At 29.3% G+C, this 16,626-nt stretch overlaps 2 protein-coding genes across 11 annotated transcripts in view; one reads left to right on the forward strand and one right to left on the reverse strand.

Moving 5' to 3' along the window:
* LOC107451237 (mutS protein homolog 5) overlaps positions 1-3,066 on the reverse strand; it is a 55,815-nt gene extending 52,749 nt beyond the window's left edge. The window contains exons 1-2 of one of the 8 annotated variants that reach the window (XM_043043077.2): positions 2,927-3,066; positions 117-248 (exon numbers count right to left, since the gene is read on the reverse strand). In XM_043043077.2, coding sequence (XP_042899011.1) covers positions 117-236 — 120 coding nt within the window. In that variant the 5' untranslated portion in view covers positions 237-248; positions 2,927-3,066. Of the gene's footprint in view, positions 1-116; positions 249-1,707; positions 2,093-2,316; positions 2,447-2,505; positions 2,740-2,926 lie in introns of those variants that run through there. The other 7 variants (XM_043043076.2, XM_043043072.2, XM_043043086.2 and 4 more) reach the window with 7 other exon arrangements.
* On the forward strand, positions 3,052-16,163 carry LOC107451239 (uncharacterized). Of its 3 annotated transcripts, none has more exons than XM_016067274.3 (6): positions 3,052-3,747; positions 6,720-6,860; positions 6,937-7,087; positions 9,934-11,003; positions 14,844-14,965; positions 15,046-16,163. In XM_016067274.3, exons 1-6 carry the CDS (start codon positions 3,640-3,642, stop codon positions 15,209-15,211), a joined length of 1,758 nt encoding a protein of 585 aa, XP_015922760.1. In that variant the 5' UTR covers positions 3,052-3,639; the 3' UTR covers positions 15,212-16,163. The 3 variants fall into 3 exon arrangements, with proteins under 3 accessions (XP_015922760.1, XP_042899021.1, XP_015922761.1); XM_016067275.3 differs by having other exon boundaries at positions 3,607-3,747; positions 6,706-6,860; XM_043043087.2 differs by lacking the exon at positions 6,720-6,860.
* The last annotated feature ends 463 nt before the right edge of the window (positions 16,164-16,626 follow it).

Below are 16,626 nucleotides of genomic sequence, written 5' to 3' on the forward strand. Positions count from 1 at the left end.
TTTTTGAATTTCAAATTAATTTCCGAAGTTCATTGTGCAAATTTGAAATTCAAAAGTAACAATTTAGTAGTAGAAAGATCTTATAAAAATATATAAGAAAAAAAAATTTCAATTACAAAAGAGGTAGCATCCTCTTCAATTTCAGATTGGCTTTGATTGTCACTTTGTTTTGAAGACGTAGAGTTGCTTCTACTGATTCCATTTGAAGTACGCATTCCAGATGTAGATGTAAACATTATGTATGAAGTCTAGAAATGAAAGAAAAAATATTATTAAAATAAAATTGATGCTTACATTAAATGGTTCTTGATTTTTTTTTTTTTCATTATTATTATTGACTCATACTGTAAAAGTTAGGGAAAAGATAAAAAATAGATTTAAGATGTCACTAACTTGTAAGATGTGTAAAACAAATTTAAAAGAATCACTATAACATTATGTTTTCTCACAGAAAAATATATTTAAATAGTACTTTATATTCTTACAAATTTCAAAATGTTATTTATGTGCAGGGTTGGAGTTTTTGCCGGCAAAAAGGGGTTTTTGCCAGGACAGTGGCAAATACCTGGTAAAAACCGGCAAAAACTGGTAAAAACNATTTTGATGTTTTTTTATTACTGTTAAAGCCACCTTAAATATTATTCTAATCAATAAAAAAGAATTAAAAATGTCAAATTTGAATTGCTTTTATAATTTTTTTTTCTTCCAGTCTTATAATTTCATGAATGCAATGATATCTGTCTCCTTCCGTGAATATATTTTATAACATATAATCATATTTATAAAGAAGACTTATTTATCGAAATTAAACCCATTTTAATTGAGAAACATCACAACTGTCAGTATCAGAGATATATAAAAGAGTAAACCAAAACTCAAAATCTTTTCGTGCCAGGACAAATTTTAAAGGAGCCAGCAGTTCAAAAATATTCAAACTTTCCGTCTTGTTGACCACTTTATACACAAGAGATGACAATCTGTGATGGCAACCACAGTCTTCCCAATGAGGTAACCCAGGTTCAAACTCGAGAGATGGACACAAATTCCCCAGCTAACACAGTGGTGACGTCAAATATCCTCAGTGCTAGACAGATTCTAAGAATCCCCTTGCTGTTGGGCAAACCACGAAAAGTTTTCCTCATCTTGTAACGTGAATGTAGGTTAGTTCAATGACAAAGTCTAACACAAAGGCTAGTTTGTCCCAAAGCTTTCTTGTTTTCTGGGTTAAGTTTAAAATTACAAGGCTGTGGAGTTGAACATTGATAGTGGTAAACATCGTAACAGTTACATGAGAGAAACTATAAAACCTAACAGAATAGGACAAATTTGAAAGGTAAAGCTTGTATTCATGCCCAAGCAAGCCAATATATATTTTTCTCTAATATATTTCAGAACCGTGAAGATTTATTAGGTGTCTTGGCAATTAATATTGGCATAAGCCCACACAGACAGCAATAACCCTGAGATATCCACATATGTCAGTAACTAATCCAAATATATAGTGCATATTTCCACCATCTCTCATAGGTATCGAAATAAGTATGGATTTGGATATTTAGAACATTTCTGAGATATCATTCCATATGTGAAGAAAATGGACATTTAGGTAGAAGGGAGAATCCAGACATGGGAGATGATTTCCATATTGCAGCAGAATAATCACAAAGTCTTAGACTCTAAAAAATAACATCTCTGAAGGGGATTTACCTCTACATGTTTTCTTTTTCTTTCAAATTTTGCAAGTTTAAATATCTATTTGGCAATAATAGTTGGCCCGATTTTGGAAAATAGATTTAAAACAACATTCAATACTCACTAGAGTAAAATTATTATATTCTTAAGAAAAATGTTTCTCAAGAAAATTGTCAAACTTTAAAGACAGAAATATAGATAATGATAAAATAAAATTAAGCTTTTAAGAAAGATTATCTGCTTTACAGATCTGACTGAAAATTATATCTTCTGTAGTCAGGTGGTGAAATTAAAAAGAAAAGTCCTTTTAAGGAAAATATTACGAAGACATTTAAAAATTTAAATAAAACATTATCTTTTAAAAATTCCCGCTTTAAGAACGTTTTAAGTAATGTGGAAAGTATTCTCTCTGCAGATGGCGCTGCTATTCTATCAATGGCGAACTTGAGAGCAACATTTGCCTGTGTGCAGTTTTATGCGAGTGATTGTCACAAGAGAAGCATATAAACTTTATTGGTGTTTTAATTATTATTTCAGAAATGGGACGAATTTATTTCTGTCCTGGTTGCAAAACTGGGTATCAATCTACTACAGCTATATATAAAAGAGAAGGGAAAAAAGTACCATCTTTATTCGAAGCACCTTCTCTCTGTATTTTATATTTAAGAGAAAATAACTGTCATTAATTACGTTCAAACTATCAACAACTGTTAGAATTTGATTTAAACGAAAAAGAAATATTTCCGAACCGCTTAGTTTGGCTTAAGAATTCACCAGAATAAGAAAATAAGCGTAGAGCAGAGAACTCTCTACCTATGATAACATTTAGCATGCTTCCACCGATAGCGTGTGGAAGGTCATAGGAGAAGGAAGTACGTCATTTTTCTCAACAACGAATTCAACAGAGAGACTTACTCTAAGCAAAATTGCCTTGGAAAAGTGATTAGACAAAACTAACTGGATAGTGCGAAGCGACTGCACTTATTTTCTGCCATCTAATTATTCTGGTTTCTACATTCATCATTGACCGTGTCTTGGTGCAGATGGCGCTAAGGGTTAAAAACTAGTTAAGACTTCTGGGTTCCAATATTATTGTACTTGTATTGTTTTCAATATAACGTGTTCTTTCAATCTAACCTTCATTAATACATACAACAAATAAATTCGGAAGACTCCGCAAGCTTGTTGTGATGATACCCCAAAAATATAAATAAGGGATAAAACTCGAACTAACCTTTCACTTTTTTTATGCTGTAAAATTTGTTTTTTTCTCATGACCAGTTAGAATTTAAAAATTACCGAAAACTTTAATGAATTGTCTCAAGAAATCACAAAAATAATAAAACTCCCTAGAACATTGTTTCCCAAAGTGTGGTACGCGTACCCCCAGGGTAAAGCCTGTTCACAGCCACCTTGGTGGCCAAGACAGCCACACGTTGCCTTGTAAGCATAACATTAGCGGAGGGATACACCAGTTCTTATTGTTTACCTTTCGTCCTGCAACCATGAATTAATAAGAGAATTTTGTATTTGTATTAAATAGTTATGGGAAAATTTTGTTTTTGTGCCGGATGTAAGGCGGGTTATCCATCAAACAATTCAGAAAGAAAAACAGCTTCCTAGTATTAGCATTTTTAAAGCTCGGAATATAAGTTTTTAATTATGATTTCGTTTATTAGCGTCGAAATAAGCTTTTACTTTTGATACATTTTAAATATCCCCTAAATATCTTTGTTTACATTTTGCTCATTATAATTTAGAATTGTTTTTTAATATATTTGTTTTTAATCTTCCAAAGCTTAGTCCTACATTGTAACCTAACATTTTCGCCTCTAGGCGGCACTAAAGAGCTACGAGGGGCACGTTTTGGCGGTTAAATTGAAGTTTATAAAAAACATTCGGCGTTGTAATAAAAATTTATTATTGTGTTTAAAATACTAGCTTATTATGCCAAGAATTTGTTTTTGCCCTGGTTGCAAAACGGGGTACACAGCAAACAAAAAAAAATTGAAGAATGAAGGAAAAAAAGTACCACCGTTATTCGGTACACCAAAGGTAAATCTTTGTTATTGTTTACCTTGATTGTATTCAATTACCTCAATTGTATTCCTTTTTTTTTAGCATTTTGAATGTAGTAATCTAACATTAAGGAAATTAATTTGAATGCATTTGACAGGTTAATAGTTTTTAAGTGTTGTATGTTTGAAAGTTCTTGTTTTATTTTTTAGAGAAAGAGTTTTATGTTTTCATAAATTTATGTTTAATAATAGTCACTTAAGTTGTTTATTTTATATAAACTTAACTCAAGTCCCCCTTCATTATTTCAGATCGTTTAAAAAAAAATTGTCATGAACTATCTATTTAAATTCTTTTAATGTAAAAAAAGAAAGATATAGCACATAAAATTTTTTTTTCTTGTGTGTAAAATTTAGAGTACATATTTTGATTGTGTAATTTAATTACACCTCCCTCAAAATTGGCCCTCTGCGATGCTCATGCTTTCATTTATTTAGCTCTGAAAGATATTAAATTCCTTAAGCATAGTCTAAATGTGTCTTTTCATTCTTTTTCTCATCTGATTATTAAAATTTTTATTTTTTGAATACTTTTCTAATAGTTGTTTTTTTTGATATTTTTGAGTTCACATAGTTATTTCTTTTGAAAAAATCATTCATAATCTTCATTATAAATGGAAGAGATAGTAAATGAATATAATGAAATAAAAATTAAAATGTGATAAATTTAAATATTTAAATTTTTTTTCTAGTTTTGTACTTTTAATGAAAATTTTATCTCAATCTAACACAAGAAGTATTATAATAAATTATTTATGTTAAATAGAAATGAGACCATCTTTGATCTTAACCCTTTGACGGTCAGGGAAATGAGCAGTTTTCGTTTCATTAATTCTCACAGTATTACGAGCAAACAGTTGTTGAAAGTGGCAGCTGTTTTACCCCGCCGTTCTTCCGAAAATGTAACGTTCTCTGGCGATGCCAACTGCTGTGATTTCTGGAATTGTTATAATAAAGTGGTAGCAAATTATGTAGTAAAATTCATGGGAGAAGAACATTTACGCCTACTTTTTAATTGAGTAACCAGTAGATTGTTGCTTTAACGTTACATTTTATATGATACTTATAATTGTTGATATTTAGTGGTGAAAAAATTACTTAAAAGAAAAAATACTAAACTGAAAGTAACTTGAATTTCGCTACCTCTAGAAAATACTATTTTACAAAGCGGTGCCGTAAATAGCTCGCTTCACGCGTTTTAAAAATTTCTTAAAGTATTTGTAGTACATAAATAACAGCTTTTACATACTTTAAAATAATAAATGAAAAAAATTAATAGTAAATTATAAATGATAATAATCAATTATATAAATAATAGTTAATTATAAATATTAGACAAATATTAAATTGAAAGGACTGAATAAATACAACTAATGTAAAACTTTATGAAGCATTTAAATACAGTAATTACCTAAATACTCTGAACAAAGTCTACATCAGACTCAAAATTTGATAAGCTTTCTGTATCATAATTATCCAACTTTCGCTTCTCACCCATTTTACTTTACAAACACCCTAAAAAACGCGTAAAAATACGCATAAGAAGAACAAGGTAAAAAAATTAATTCCCACTTCTCTATAAAAAGAAATTCATGGAACCCGTACTGCTATCTGTAGGCAGTTAAACTAACTACGTTTCGAGAGTAGGATTCGTTTTTAACATGCAGAATAATAATGGCGAGCGAGCTCAGCGTGCATTGGGGAGAAATTTCACTACGCGAGTAGTGAATGTTACTAACCATTACGGTCGAAATCTTGCTCCCGAGCGGAACTCGTTTGCGCGCATTATGAAGCACGATTCAATTGCGAGCTGAACTCGTTCATAACTGTCAAAGGGTTAAATAAAAGTTAACCTAATTTATAATATGGATAGTCCGCCACGAAAAACGTGTTAAAAAAATTTTAAAAAATAATAACTTCCCTTTTCTGATCTGCAGTCAACATCTTTCATCACTGCAGAAGAGAAAGGCAAGTAAACTAGTTTTAAAAATAAAAAAAAGCTTAAGATTTAAAGAAATATATACTGGCATATATTTCTCTCTATAGGTCATTATAGAGTTTTTATAAAAATTAACTTTTTAAAATTCGGTAGTTTTCAGAAGAACCTTCTCCAAATTTGGAGACGACGAAAGGATTGACACTGGATTCAAAAACCAAGAAATTGTTTGTAGAAAGTTTTCAAGATTTTATGTTAACAGAAATTTTTTATTTTATTTAATATTGATATAATCTGTATTAGCACATATAAGAAACGTTTTTTCTTTGTATACCTATGAAATTAAGAGAACTGTATTGTATCTGTGTAGTTTAATTTTGTTACCCTCAAGAATTGGGTCTTGCTATGTTCATACTTAGCTCATAAGTTGACTGTTATGTATTTCAATAGTCTCGCTATTTCCCAAGAATTGTCAGTGAGTTTTTTTGGGTTTTTTTTTCACTCAAATTGCTTTATTTGTGATTTTCAGTGAATGTCATATAAATCTTTTTTGTCCATTTGTGAAACTGCCTCTAAATCCAATATAGCCCAAAAATGAAAGGATTAGGGAGGGAAATAAGTCTCACCTTTTTTTTTTAAATTCTTGTATTCAGCTTTATTTCGGTTATTTTTAACAATCTCATCGCATTTATTTGTAAAATATTCTATAACTTAAGTTTTTACAATTGTCATTTAGCATTCAAATATGATTGAACACATTAATTCTATTTAATTACACTATTTCTTTATGCTAATAAAATAACCTACTCTTGTAATGTCACTTATTTTTGTTATTTAATGTTACAGTATTTTTGATGACTTCAAAATTTTATAGTTCATGAATATGATTTGAAATGTTTAAAATTATTCCATTATAGAAGTTTTTATTTCTAGAAATGCATAATATGCTTCTATTTTGTAATCAACATATAAATACAAACTTTCTTCAACTAAATTTATCAGTAAGTAACTTTTAGGACCCTGATCTGTTTGAAATGTGGAAAAAAGCTATACCTCGTGCTGATAGAATGCTAAGGCCCACGGATTTTGTCTGTGAACTACATTTTAAAAAAGAAGAAATTTTAAAATATTTTGAAACTAAATTGCCTAATGGAGTTGTAAGTTTTATTTGTTATTTTCTTTTAAATCAGACTTATAAAATGTTTCACGTAAATTATATATATATTTTTGCAGATTCATCGTATATTACGAGGCCGTAAAGGGCTTGTACCAGGTGCTATTCCAAGTATTTTTCCTAACGTTCCTGGGCACTCTACATTTGTAGAAAATAGAGCAACAAAATTAAAGGAAAAAATTGTGAAACGCAAGAAAATTTCATGTCCAAGTAAAAAATTTGTTTCATTATTTATATTTTCAAATTAAAGTAGCATATATTTGGTGGGATCGATAACAATATTGAGGCTTCGAAAGTTTGACTTTTAAGTTATCAGAAGTTGCAAAATATTTTTAGATAATTCATAAATTATTGATTCCTTTTTTTCAATTGTCTTAATTTTAATTAAATGTGAAAAAGGTCTTTTTTTAAGCCTTATTTTTATTCTCAAAATCACACTTTATCCATCATGTTAGATCCAAATAAATTTTTAAGAATAGTGATAAGAATCAGCTGATGTATAGGCTCTAAAAAGTTTCCGTAAGATTTTTATCTATTTCTTAAAATTTTCCAAATTTTAAGTTAGCGCTTACATCTAGGAGCATGCAAATTTGGGAAAAGCATACAAGTTTCTGGATCAAAGTAGAATACTTGATTTGAAAAGATCCCAATCAATAAAATGCTAAATGTTGCAAAATGAATCAGGATGTGAAATTTGGTTGCAAAAATATGCAGTCAGGATGCAAAAATATCTGGAGAAACATATAATGCCGAAAAAAATCAAATACAATAAAGCACTGTTTTTATATCTTGCAGGAGAGTGTTGTAAATTGCAATATCCTTGATACTTGTAACCCCTGACCTGAGGTAGAATTTTTTTGAGCTATCTGCAACAAAACTCTCTAGCAGTAATATCTTTCTACAAGATACTTTTACTAATAACAAACATGTATGTTACTAATTTAATGTAACAAAAGTGCTACGTGTACAAAACTATTTTTTTTATTAAACAGGTACAAAACTTTTTATTCTAACATTATGGGTGATATTCTTGCATTTTATTGGGGAGGGGGGACGCACAAATTATTTCCATCTTTGCATTTTGTAAATAATCATCATAATAAAAAAATTCCTGAAATTCGTTGTAAAACTTGCCAAAAAAAGATTGTTGACCGTAATCACACGAATCGAACTCCTCAAATGTGTATTTCATTTTGAGATTAGGTTCTTATAATCAATAGTATTGTATGAAAAATATCGGCTGTAAAAACTGTGGAGAAATCAAAAGCAATAACTGCCAAAAATTCGATATATTCGAATTATTGCCTTAAAAAGTAAATACTCTATTGTGTAATTTCAATTTTCCATATTGTTTGATATACATTGGGATATTTTAAAACCACACGAAAATCAATATTAATAACTGCTGTAAATACAATCCAAACATTGCATTGATTTACGATACTATTGCGGCATAACCTTGGCGAGTTCTTGCACAAAGATTTTGATATTGCTTTTAGGAAGTAAAAAAGTTTGGTTAGTGTATCCATAGTTTGGTAAATCCATAGTGTTACAATTGTACTTTATACAGTTATTGATATTGATTTTCACACGGTCTTTAAAATCTGATATTCTTAATATGATGTTTATTACAAAAACCAAATCTCAAAACAAAACACGCATTTGAGTAACTTCTTATTAAAGAGTCCGATTCGTGTGATTTCGTGGCCCATCTTTTTTTCGGTAGTTACTGCAACAGATTTCTCGATTCTTAAATTATTATTTTTTTAATTAATTTATTTATTTTTGCAAAATGCAAAAAAGGAAATAATTAGCGCATTTTTCTCCTACATTGAATATTATCCATAGTATTAGAATAAAACAAATGTTGCATATTCTATTGAAAAAATATAAATGCAATTTATTTTATCAAAATAGTTTTTTTTTTATAAACACAACGTTTTTGTCACTTTAAATGAGTAACATATATATTTGTTATCATTGGAAGTATCTTGCAAAAAGATGTTAGTGCTCGAGAGGTTTGTCGCAGAAAGTCCGAAAAAATTCTGTCAGAGGGCTATTGTGTAAACTGATCATGTTAAAAAGTGATTATTTAAATGCATGATTCAAATATTACATGTAAATTACTGTAAAAAGGAAAAGTAAAATTTTTTGCTTTTCAAAAGAAAAAGCTTTCTGTAACCTTTCTGAAAGTACCTACATATTCAGTTCTTTATAGAGTTTTCTTTAAAAAGTAGTCTCAATATGCTCCCTTTCCTCAGATATTATCTCAGATTTCCTTACCTCACTTATAAAAAGAAGGAAAATTAAATTTTTTTTAATTGTATTTTCCTTTCTATAAGTTTACACCCTATTTTAAACTTTAAGATGAAAGGTTTAGCCTGTATATTCTAAATCTATCCTGGAATTCACACCTGTTGAAAAACTAATTTTTAAACAACTGCAATGATATTTTATAAGCTAAGTTTGTAAAACTGATGCAGTAAAGGCAGCTTTATTTCTCAAATTAATATTACTAACTCAAAACTTTTAGCTTTTCATATTTTTGTATTTATATTACAGATTTGTTAAATTTTGATGATTTGGGAGAGGAAAAAATTTCAAGTTGAATGGCAATATTGCTTTATAAGTCGACCATCGATTGGGCGGTTTGAAATTTTTAAAAATTTATCTTAAAAAGAATGAATATTTTCTTCATATACTACTCTATTATTAATGTCAAAGCCGATGATTAAAAGCTTCTGATTAAAAAACTACCCTGAGTTCAAGTTTGACTGTCTATGTTTTTTACTTGATTAAGAAATAAGTGTCCGTTTTAAAATGGAAAAAAATTTTTATTTATTATTTTTATTCTTTCAAAATCAGTTTTTTGGCCAGTATAGCTATGTACCTTTTTAATAGAACTTTTCATAAATATCTCCAATTAAAAAAAAACTTAAGCTGTTCTTCTTAAAAGTTGTTTTGTGTTAGTCAAAAGTTAATTATAGTTTTTTTTAATTTAATTTATTAATAATTAAAAAAAATGTTATTTTTTGTTCTCTATTTACTGTTTTCAGAAAAGAAAAATGAAACAAAGAAGAAAAATGACTCTTCACATCAAACAGGGAAAGAAAATATTTTAATGGAAGTTATAGTTGTACAACCTTTACCAGAAAATTCTGCTGCCACACAACCATCTCATTTACGGGAAAATCAAAATGTCAAAGTAGCAAACTCTTCTCTTTCTATTTTAGAAAAACATACCAGGCCTGAATCAGATGCACCAGCTTCTTGTTTATTTTTTGATGCAATCGCTGTGAATTCAAGGCAAAATGTATGTAATAAGATCTTGACAGAATTTCCTTCAGCTGATAAGCTAACCAAGAACTATAATGAGCAAAACAGTTCTGTTACAAACGTAACTGAATCATATGTGCCTGATGCACTGACTGATAATTATTCTAAACAAAATAGTACTGATAGAACCATAACTGTATCATTTGTGCCTGATATTCAAACTGAGAATTATTCTAAACAAAGTAGTTCTGATAAGACTATAATTGAATCATCTGTGCCTGATATTCTGACTGAGAATTATTCTGAACAAAATAGTCTTGATAAATCCATAGTTGAATCACCTGTGCCTGATGCACTAATTGAGAATTATTCTGAAGAAAATAGTGCTGATGGAACTAAAATTGTATCATCTGTGCCTGATATTCGAACTGAGAATTATTCTAAACAAAATAGTTCTGATAGAACCGTGACTGAATCATCTGTGCCTGATGCACTCGCAGATCATAGTACTTGTGAAGTAATTATGACTGAATATCCTACTTATGACACTCACCCAGATGATTTATCTGACCAAAGCAATGATAATGTAACTTCCGCTAAACCCACAGTAAGTGATGCTGACCGAATCATTTGCGATAAAATTAGGGCTAAAATTAGTAAAATTTTATCAGAACCTGACATTGAAGAACAAGTTTCTTTTGATTTCATAAAAGCTAATCTAGATATGTTTGAAACAACAGATTCCTGGTGGAGAGTGAACGCGTTTAATAACTTTATTGTGTTTAGTCGATGGAATTCTGATTATGCTGTAGATAGAAGGATAGTGATTACTAAAGACCTTGCTGTAAAAGTAAGTAATATTGAGAATTGATACTTTGCTCTTAAAAAAATGGATTACCGTATATTCGGGCGTATAACACGCACTTTTAATACAAAAAATAACATTGGAATGTACAGGTGCGCGGTATACGCCGAATATAAAAAATATAGATTCAAAAAATTTAAATATAGAAAAATACTTTTATTTTAAAGAAATAACATACCTTTACCTATATACTTTATTGATTTTCGTTAATACGTACATAGTTAATTATATTTGTCTTCCATTATTTCTTCAGGCACGTCATCTCAATCTGTTTCGTCTTCATCATCTGTGTTACCCTCATCCATAAATAAACAGTCATTTTCTGATCCGTCCAGATTATTTGAAATGCTGCATTTTTTTAATGATTTTCTAACCATTTCAGGCTTAATTTCATCCCATGCTTTTAATATCCATTCGCACACTGTTTCCAAACTTGCATAGCACATATGTCCTCCTTTCGTGAAGGTTTTCTCGCCCTCCAACATCCAAGTGTTCCACTGTTTTTTTAAATGGTTTGTTTAAGCAGACGTCCAATGGCTGAAGAAATGGTGTTAATCTGCCCGGAATAACTGCCATATCGGTGTTACATTCTTTCAACAATTTTTTTGTATTATCTGTAAGGTGGGACCAAAACATGACCCACACTAAAAAGCTTTCTGGTTTTCTATAGATACTAGACGAGATATTGCACATGTACAATCCAAATTTTCATGCGTGTTATACGTAGAGTGTATCTTAAAATTTAAAAAAAGTTATTAGAAATTACGGGTGCGCGTTATACACCGGAATATGCGGTAATTGTCGCATAAAAAAGCACATTTTAAGTGATAAAACCAAGGAAGTGTACTACCCTGAAACTGGAATATAATGTTTTGTTTATTTCATGCTTTTTTTGGGGGAGAGGGTGAGAATAAAATTCAATTTTTTTTTATACAAAAAATTAACTTTAATCAGTTAAATGTCATCCATCTGTTCAACGACCTTTCTTTGGTATCTTCATGTTTCTGCCCTCATAGAACACCTGGTTCTTATCAACAAGAAAAAAACCTCAATCAAGTGTGATTTGAGATCGTTATTATGGCAAATTTTTACCACTTAAAAAGTTTTAACTTTAAATTATAATCCAATGGTGTAGTGTCTGGGTAATATAAGAAATTGCAAAAGAATTGTGGTTGACCACACAATGTCAAGCCTTACACATCTTTAGCAATATGTAAGAAATAATGGGAGCTTAGTTTTTGGAAAGTAATGTTGCAGCACATTGTAAATAAACACGGAGGCAGCTACGGGGATATAAATTAAAGGATCATAAAAACTAGAACCTGTTACAAAAGCCTTCAAAAATTTTGGAGAGCATCGAATATAAAATTCTCGCAGAACTAAATATTTTTAAAGCTGTTGTTTGCCCCATACTTTTGTATGGTGCTGAATGTTGAAACCTCTGCCGAAACTGAACAAGAAAAATTAGGAGCATTCCAAGAGAAATGTTTAAGAATAATCTTGCACTTTGATCCCAATAAATGTGCCTTCTTCACTCTATAAGTATTTTTTTTTTTTGGAAAGGGGTAATATTAATACATTTTTAAGTGATTTTAAAACTCTTTTTTGAATACTTTTTTTTTAGATGTATCTTTAAATGTTTATTTTTAGATGCACCTTTAAATGTTTATTTTCTCATAATTTTCAGTTTAAATTATTAAAAAAAAGCTTACAAGTTGTTTATCAACTAATCCTTTTTGTAATTTACTTTTTTTGAAAAAAAAATATGCACAGAGATTGTCGTTTAATACGCCTTTAATTGTTTTTATCAAGTACAAATTTTTCTCTTATTTTGATAGTGAGATTGAATTACTTTTTGAAATATGCACATAAAATTGTATAAGAGGGTAATTTAAAAACTTGAGGATAAAATTTAAGTATTAAATACATAATATTACGCATATTTTGATAAATTTTTACGATGTTAAGTGTCCTTTCGGAGACTCAAACTGCCCTATCAGAGAGGAAGCGCACTGACTCATTTTTATTCCTAGGGTGAACTCTAGTACTTGAACATGGAAATATTGTTATATAGGACACAGTTGAGCTGTAGAGAAAACATTGCTTTAAAGGGCTTATTGTTGAGCAGGACTTTATTATTTAAAACAGAGAATAACATTAAAGTATGTAAAAATTAACTCGAATCATTAAAAGTTATTTGTTGTGGAAGGAGAGAAATTGTTGCTAACTCATTTTATTGATTAAATATCAAGTAATTTTTATAATAAAAAAGTTTACTTGTAAGTAATTTTTTTTCTTATTTAATGATAATTTTCTATAGAAAGGTTTTCTACGTCCGATTAAGAATTAAAAAAACATAAAAGTTTTTTATTTTAATTTGAGGAATTTTTGAAATTGTTTTTTTTGTTTGTTTTTGTTTCGTAAGCATTCTTTATTTTACGTTTTTTAGTTTTTAAATATAATGATTTTTATTGAAACTTAAAATTTTTTGATAAAAATTGTTGTCAAAAAACTTTTTTTTGCAAAATTAAATTATGTAAAATTATGAGCATATGTATACTTTTTGCTTATTTTAATGTTTGAAGTAATATTCAGGGTATTCGCTCACCTGAAAAGTCATGAAATGTCATGATTTTAACTATTTTTTTAGAAAAAACATGGAAAGTCATGGAGTTTTACCCCTACTCTTAATTTCATGGCGTTCCGAATATCTGAATTTGTAACAAAATCCCCACTCACAGACATGTTTTATGAAAATATAAAATGTTTTTATCATGTTCTTTCAAAAAATGAAAGAAAAAACATTATTTCTTTTAAACTTCTGTGTTTTCAGAATTTTTTTTATTATTTATTTTTTTTATTCGAAAATGAGAACAGAAAAATCAGGAGTATTTCTTTTCTTTCTGATAAACAAGAAAAGAATCTTTAGATTATAATTCTGCAGAAAAAAGAAAAAAAATGATTTGCTTTTGTATTTTTTTCAGCTATTTTATTGTTTCAACTCTTTTTTTTTTTCCCTCTGTTTTTTAAATTTAAAATCTATAAATGTGAAGATGCACAGTATAACTGTTTTGATTATACCTATCATTTCAATTAATGTTATTATAATGCTTTTTATTATTATTCTGTTTTTGTCGGGAGAAAATAGTAACTTCTTTAAGTCATGAAAAGTTCTTGGAATTAGTCATGAAAAGTCATGAATTTGAAAATCTAAAATGTAGCAGATACCTTGAATGTTCCTAAAACTGTGGAATGTAAAGTTTAAATAAGCCTTTCATGTTACATCATTAAATTTAGTAAAACGATTTCTCAGGTTTTAACTCTAATAAGAAGATATTACTAGCATTTTTTCCCTGTTTATTTACAAATATTTTTCTATGTGTTTTGGATATTCCTTCTCTAAAAAAAAGAGATACCATTTTGTTTTCACTTGCATAAGAAAGAATATCAAACATATTTCTTTTTTTAAATTTAATAAGTCCCAATAAAGAAAGTACGTTACAATACTACACTACGTCTCCAGAGCAACTGAATGACTTCATATGGAAATCACAGGAATTCGTCTCATACAACAGCGTCTCCTATAGTTCGTTGCGATCGCGAATACCTCTATGACTTATATCAATTTTATGCTGATAACAACCAAGCCAATATGATAATGTGGGAAAACTGGATCCTACCATGTAATTTTCCGGTCAACAAAAAAGTACTGACAACTGATACAAGTACTGATCGTTAGATATTTATATATATTGTTAGAAATATGTGAACTTATTATATTATTGTTGTCTTAAAATTCTAATAATTATTGATAATTTTTTTAAGGTTTTCCTGATGGATAGAGAAACTACAATTGGACGGGATATGGAAAAGTTCTCCATCTATGACATTGCAAAGCTTATTTACAGAGTTGAGAATTTGAAATTATGTAGTGGAATCGATAAAAAGTAAGTTTTAAATTTTTTTTTTAATAATGAAAAATTTTCATTCTTTTTATATTTAATGCATATTTATTTTTCTTGTATAGGGACAGAAATTGTGCAGGATTTTTACAAAGTGTATTCATGTGCAAAAGACATAATTTGTGCCTAGATTGCATAAAGTGGAGAAAAGAAGAAGCGAAGGAAGCAGTCAAACGGTTAAAAGAATCTCCAAATTGCATTGAGCTACTTAATTTTAATTTAATCACTTAGTGTTTCTTTTTAAATTTTTATTTAAGTTTTGAAACATTTGTATGTTATGCAAAGTATTGCAAAGCATATTCGGTATTTGCATTGCATTTGTATGTAAAAGATTTACGAGTAATTTTGTTGTATTAGTTTTTTTCCATTACTATGAAATTAGATTTATTGTTTATATTTTTATGATAATCTTGTTATTAAACAAATGTTCATTATTTTTGTGCATGACTGCGCAATAAGCTTTCAAGTTATGATCGGTTGAATAGTTATATATATTTATACAGGGTGATTCTAAAAAGATGGGCAAAATTTTAGGAAGTGATAGTACACACCCAAGCAAACAATTTTTATCAAAGAATGCATGGTCGAAAACAAAACGCAAAGCCGCTAGAGGGCAACAAAGTTTATGTTCTTATATGAGGCAAAAACACACAACAAACGATGAAGTTTAGATATAAAGGCAAATTTAATGGCATGTGATTACAATAAGTGTTCAAAACAGTGGCCGACAGCGGCTATGCATGCAGTACAACGGCGAAGAAAAGATAGGCGAACATTATGAAACACACCAGGCATATCACGAACTTTCCTTGCAGCAGCCGAAAGCTTGGCGACAAGTAACGCAGCGCAGTAACTCGCAACAGGAATGGAGCTTTTACGTTTGCATCAAACAACTTTCCAAATGCGCCAGCACCTTTGCGTTTTGTTTTCGACCATGCATTCTTTGATAAAAATTGTTTGCTTGGGGGTGTACTATCACTTCCTAAAATTTTGCCCATCTTTTTAGAATCACCCTGTGTATAGGAATCTGAGCTTGTAAAATATTATAGTTTTTCCATTATAACTATTTGCCTTGTTTAGATTGCTTTAACTGTTTCACTGGTATTGTAATGTGACAGCTTAAACTTCATCCTAATATACTTTCAACACCTCTTATTATATTAATAAAAGTTATTACAGATTTTGCTATTAATTTTTTCTGTCAAACCCTAATACTTTTAAGGGTTATTTTTAATAATATTGACAATATTTACAAATGGAAAAATAAGTTAACTTCTATAATTTGATGTTAATTTTTTGAAATTTTTAGTGCTTGCAAATAATAATATAAAATACAGTAGTTTCTGTTAGAATTGCTTTATTGTTAATCATTTTTGAAAACAAATAAATATATTAAGCATCTTTGCACAATTTAAGAACATTTAATCTTGACAACAAAAAAAAAAGAAAAGAAAAAATTTCAAATAAGTAAAAAAGTAACGAAGAAGTGTCGAGAAACCGAAGGAACCCNTGATCAGCAAATCTGGGCCTAACTGCATGAGTCATCGTTTTGCGCCCTTCGGCTTTCTTCCCTAGAAGGTATTGGCTGAACAAGGTTCTAATCCCAGCAATGGCTGGTCGATAGGAATGCACCCGGCTCGTACCGA

Source organism: Parasteatoda tepidariorum, chromosome 10 (assembly GCF_043381705.1).
Source record: "Parasteatoda tepidariorum isolate YZ-2023 chromosome 10, CAS_Ptep_4.0, whole genome shotgun sequence".
NCBI classification, from domain to species: domain Eukaryota; kingdom Metazoa; phylum Arthropoda; class Arachnida; order Araneae; family Theridiidae; genus Parasteatoda; species Parasteatoda tepidariorum.

Coding starts and splice junctions, on each gene's coding strand:
- LOC107451239 (XM_016067274.3), top strand. CDS start 3,640: ATGCCAAGAATTTGTTTTTGCCCTGGTTGCAAAACGGGGTACACAGCA. Junction 3,748..6,719: donor CGTTATTCGGTACACCAAAG/GTAAATCTTTGT, acceptor AGTAACTTTTAG/GACCCTGATCTGTTTGAAAT. Junction 11,004..14,843: donor CTAAAGACCTTGCTGTAAAA/GTAAGTAATATT, acceptor AATTTTTTTAAG/GTTTTCCTGATGGATAGAGA.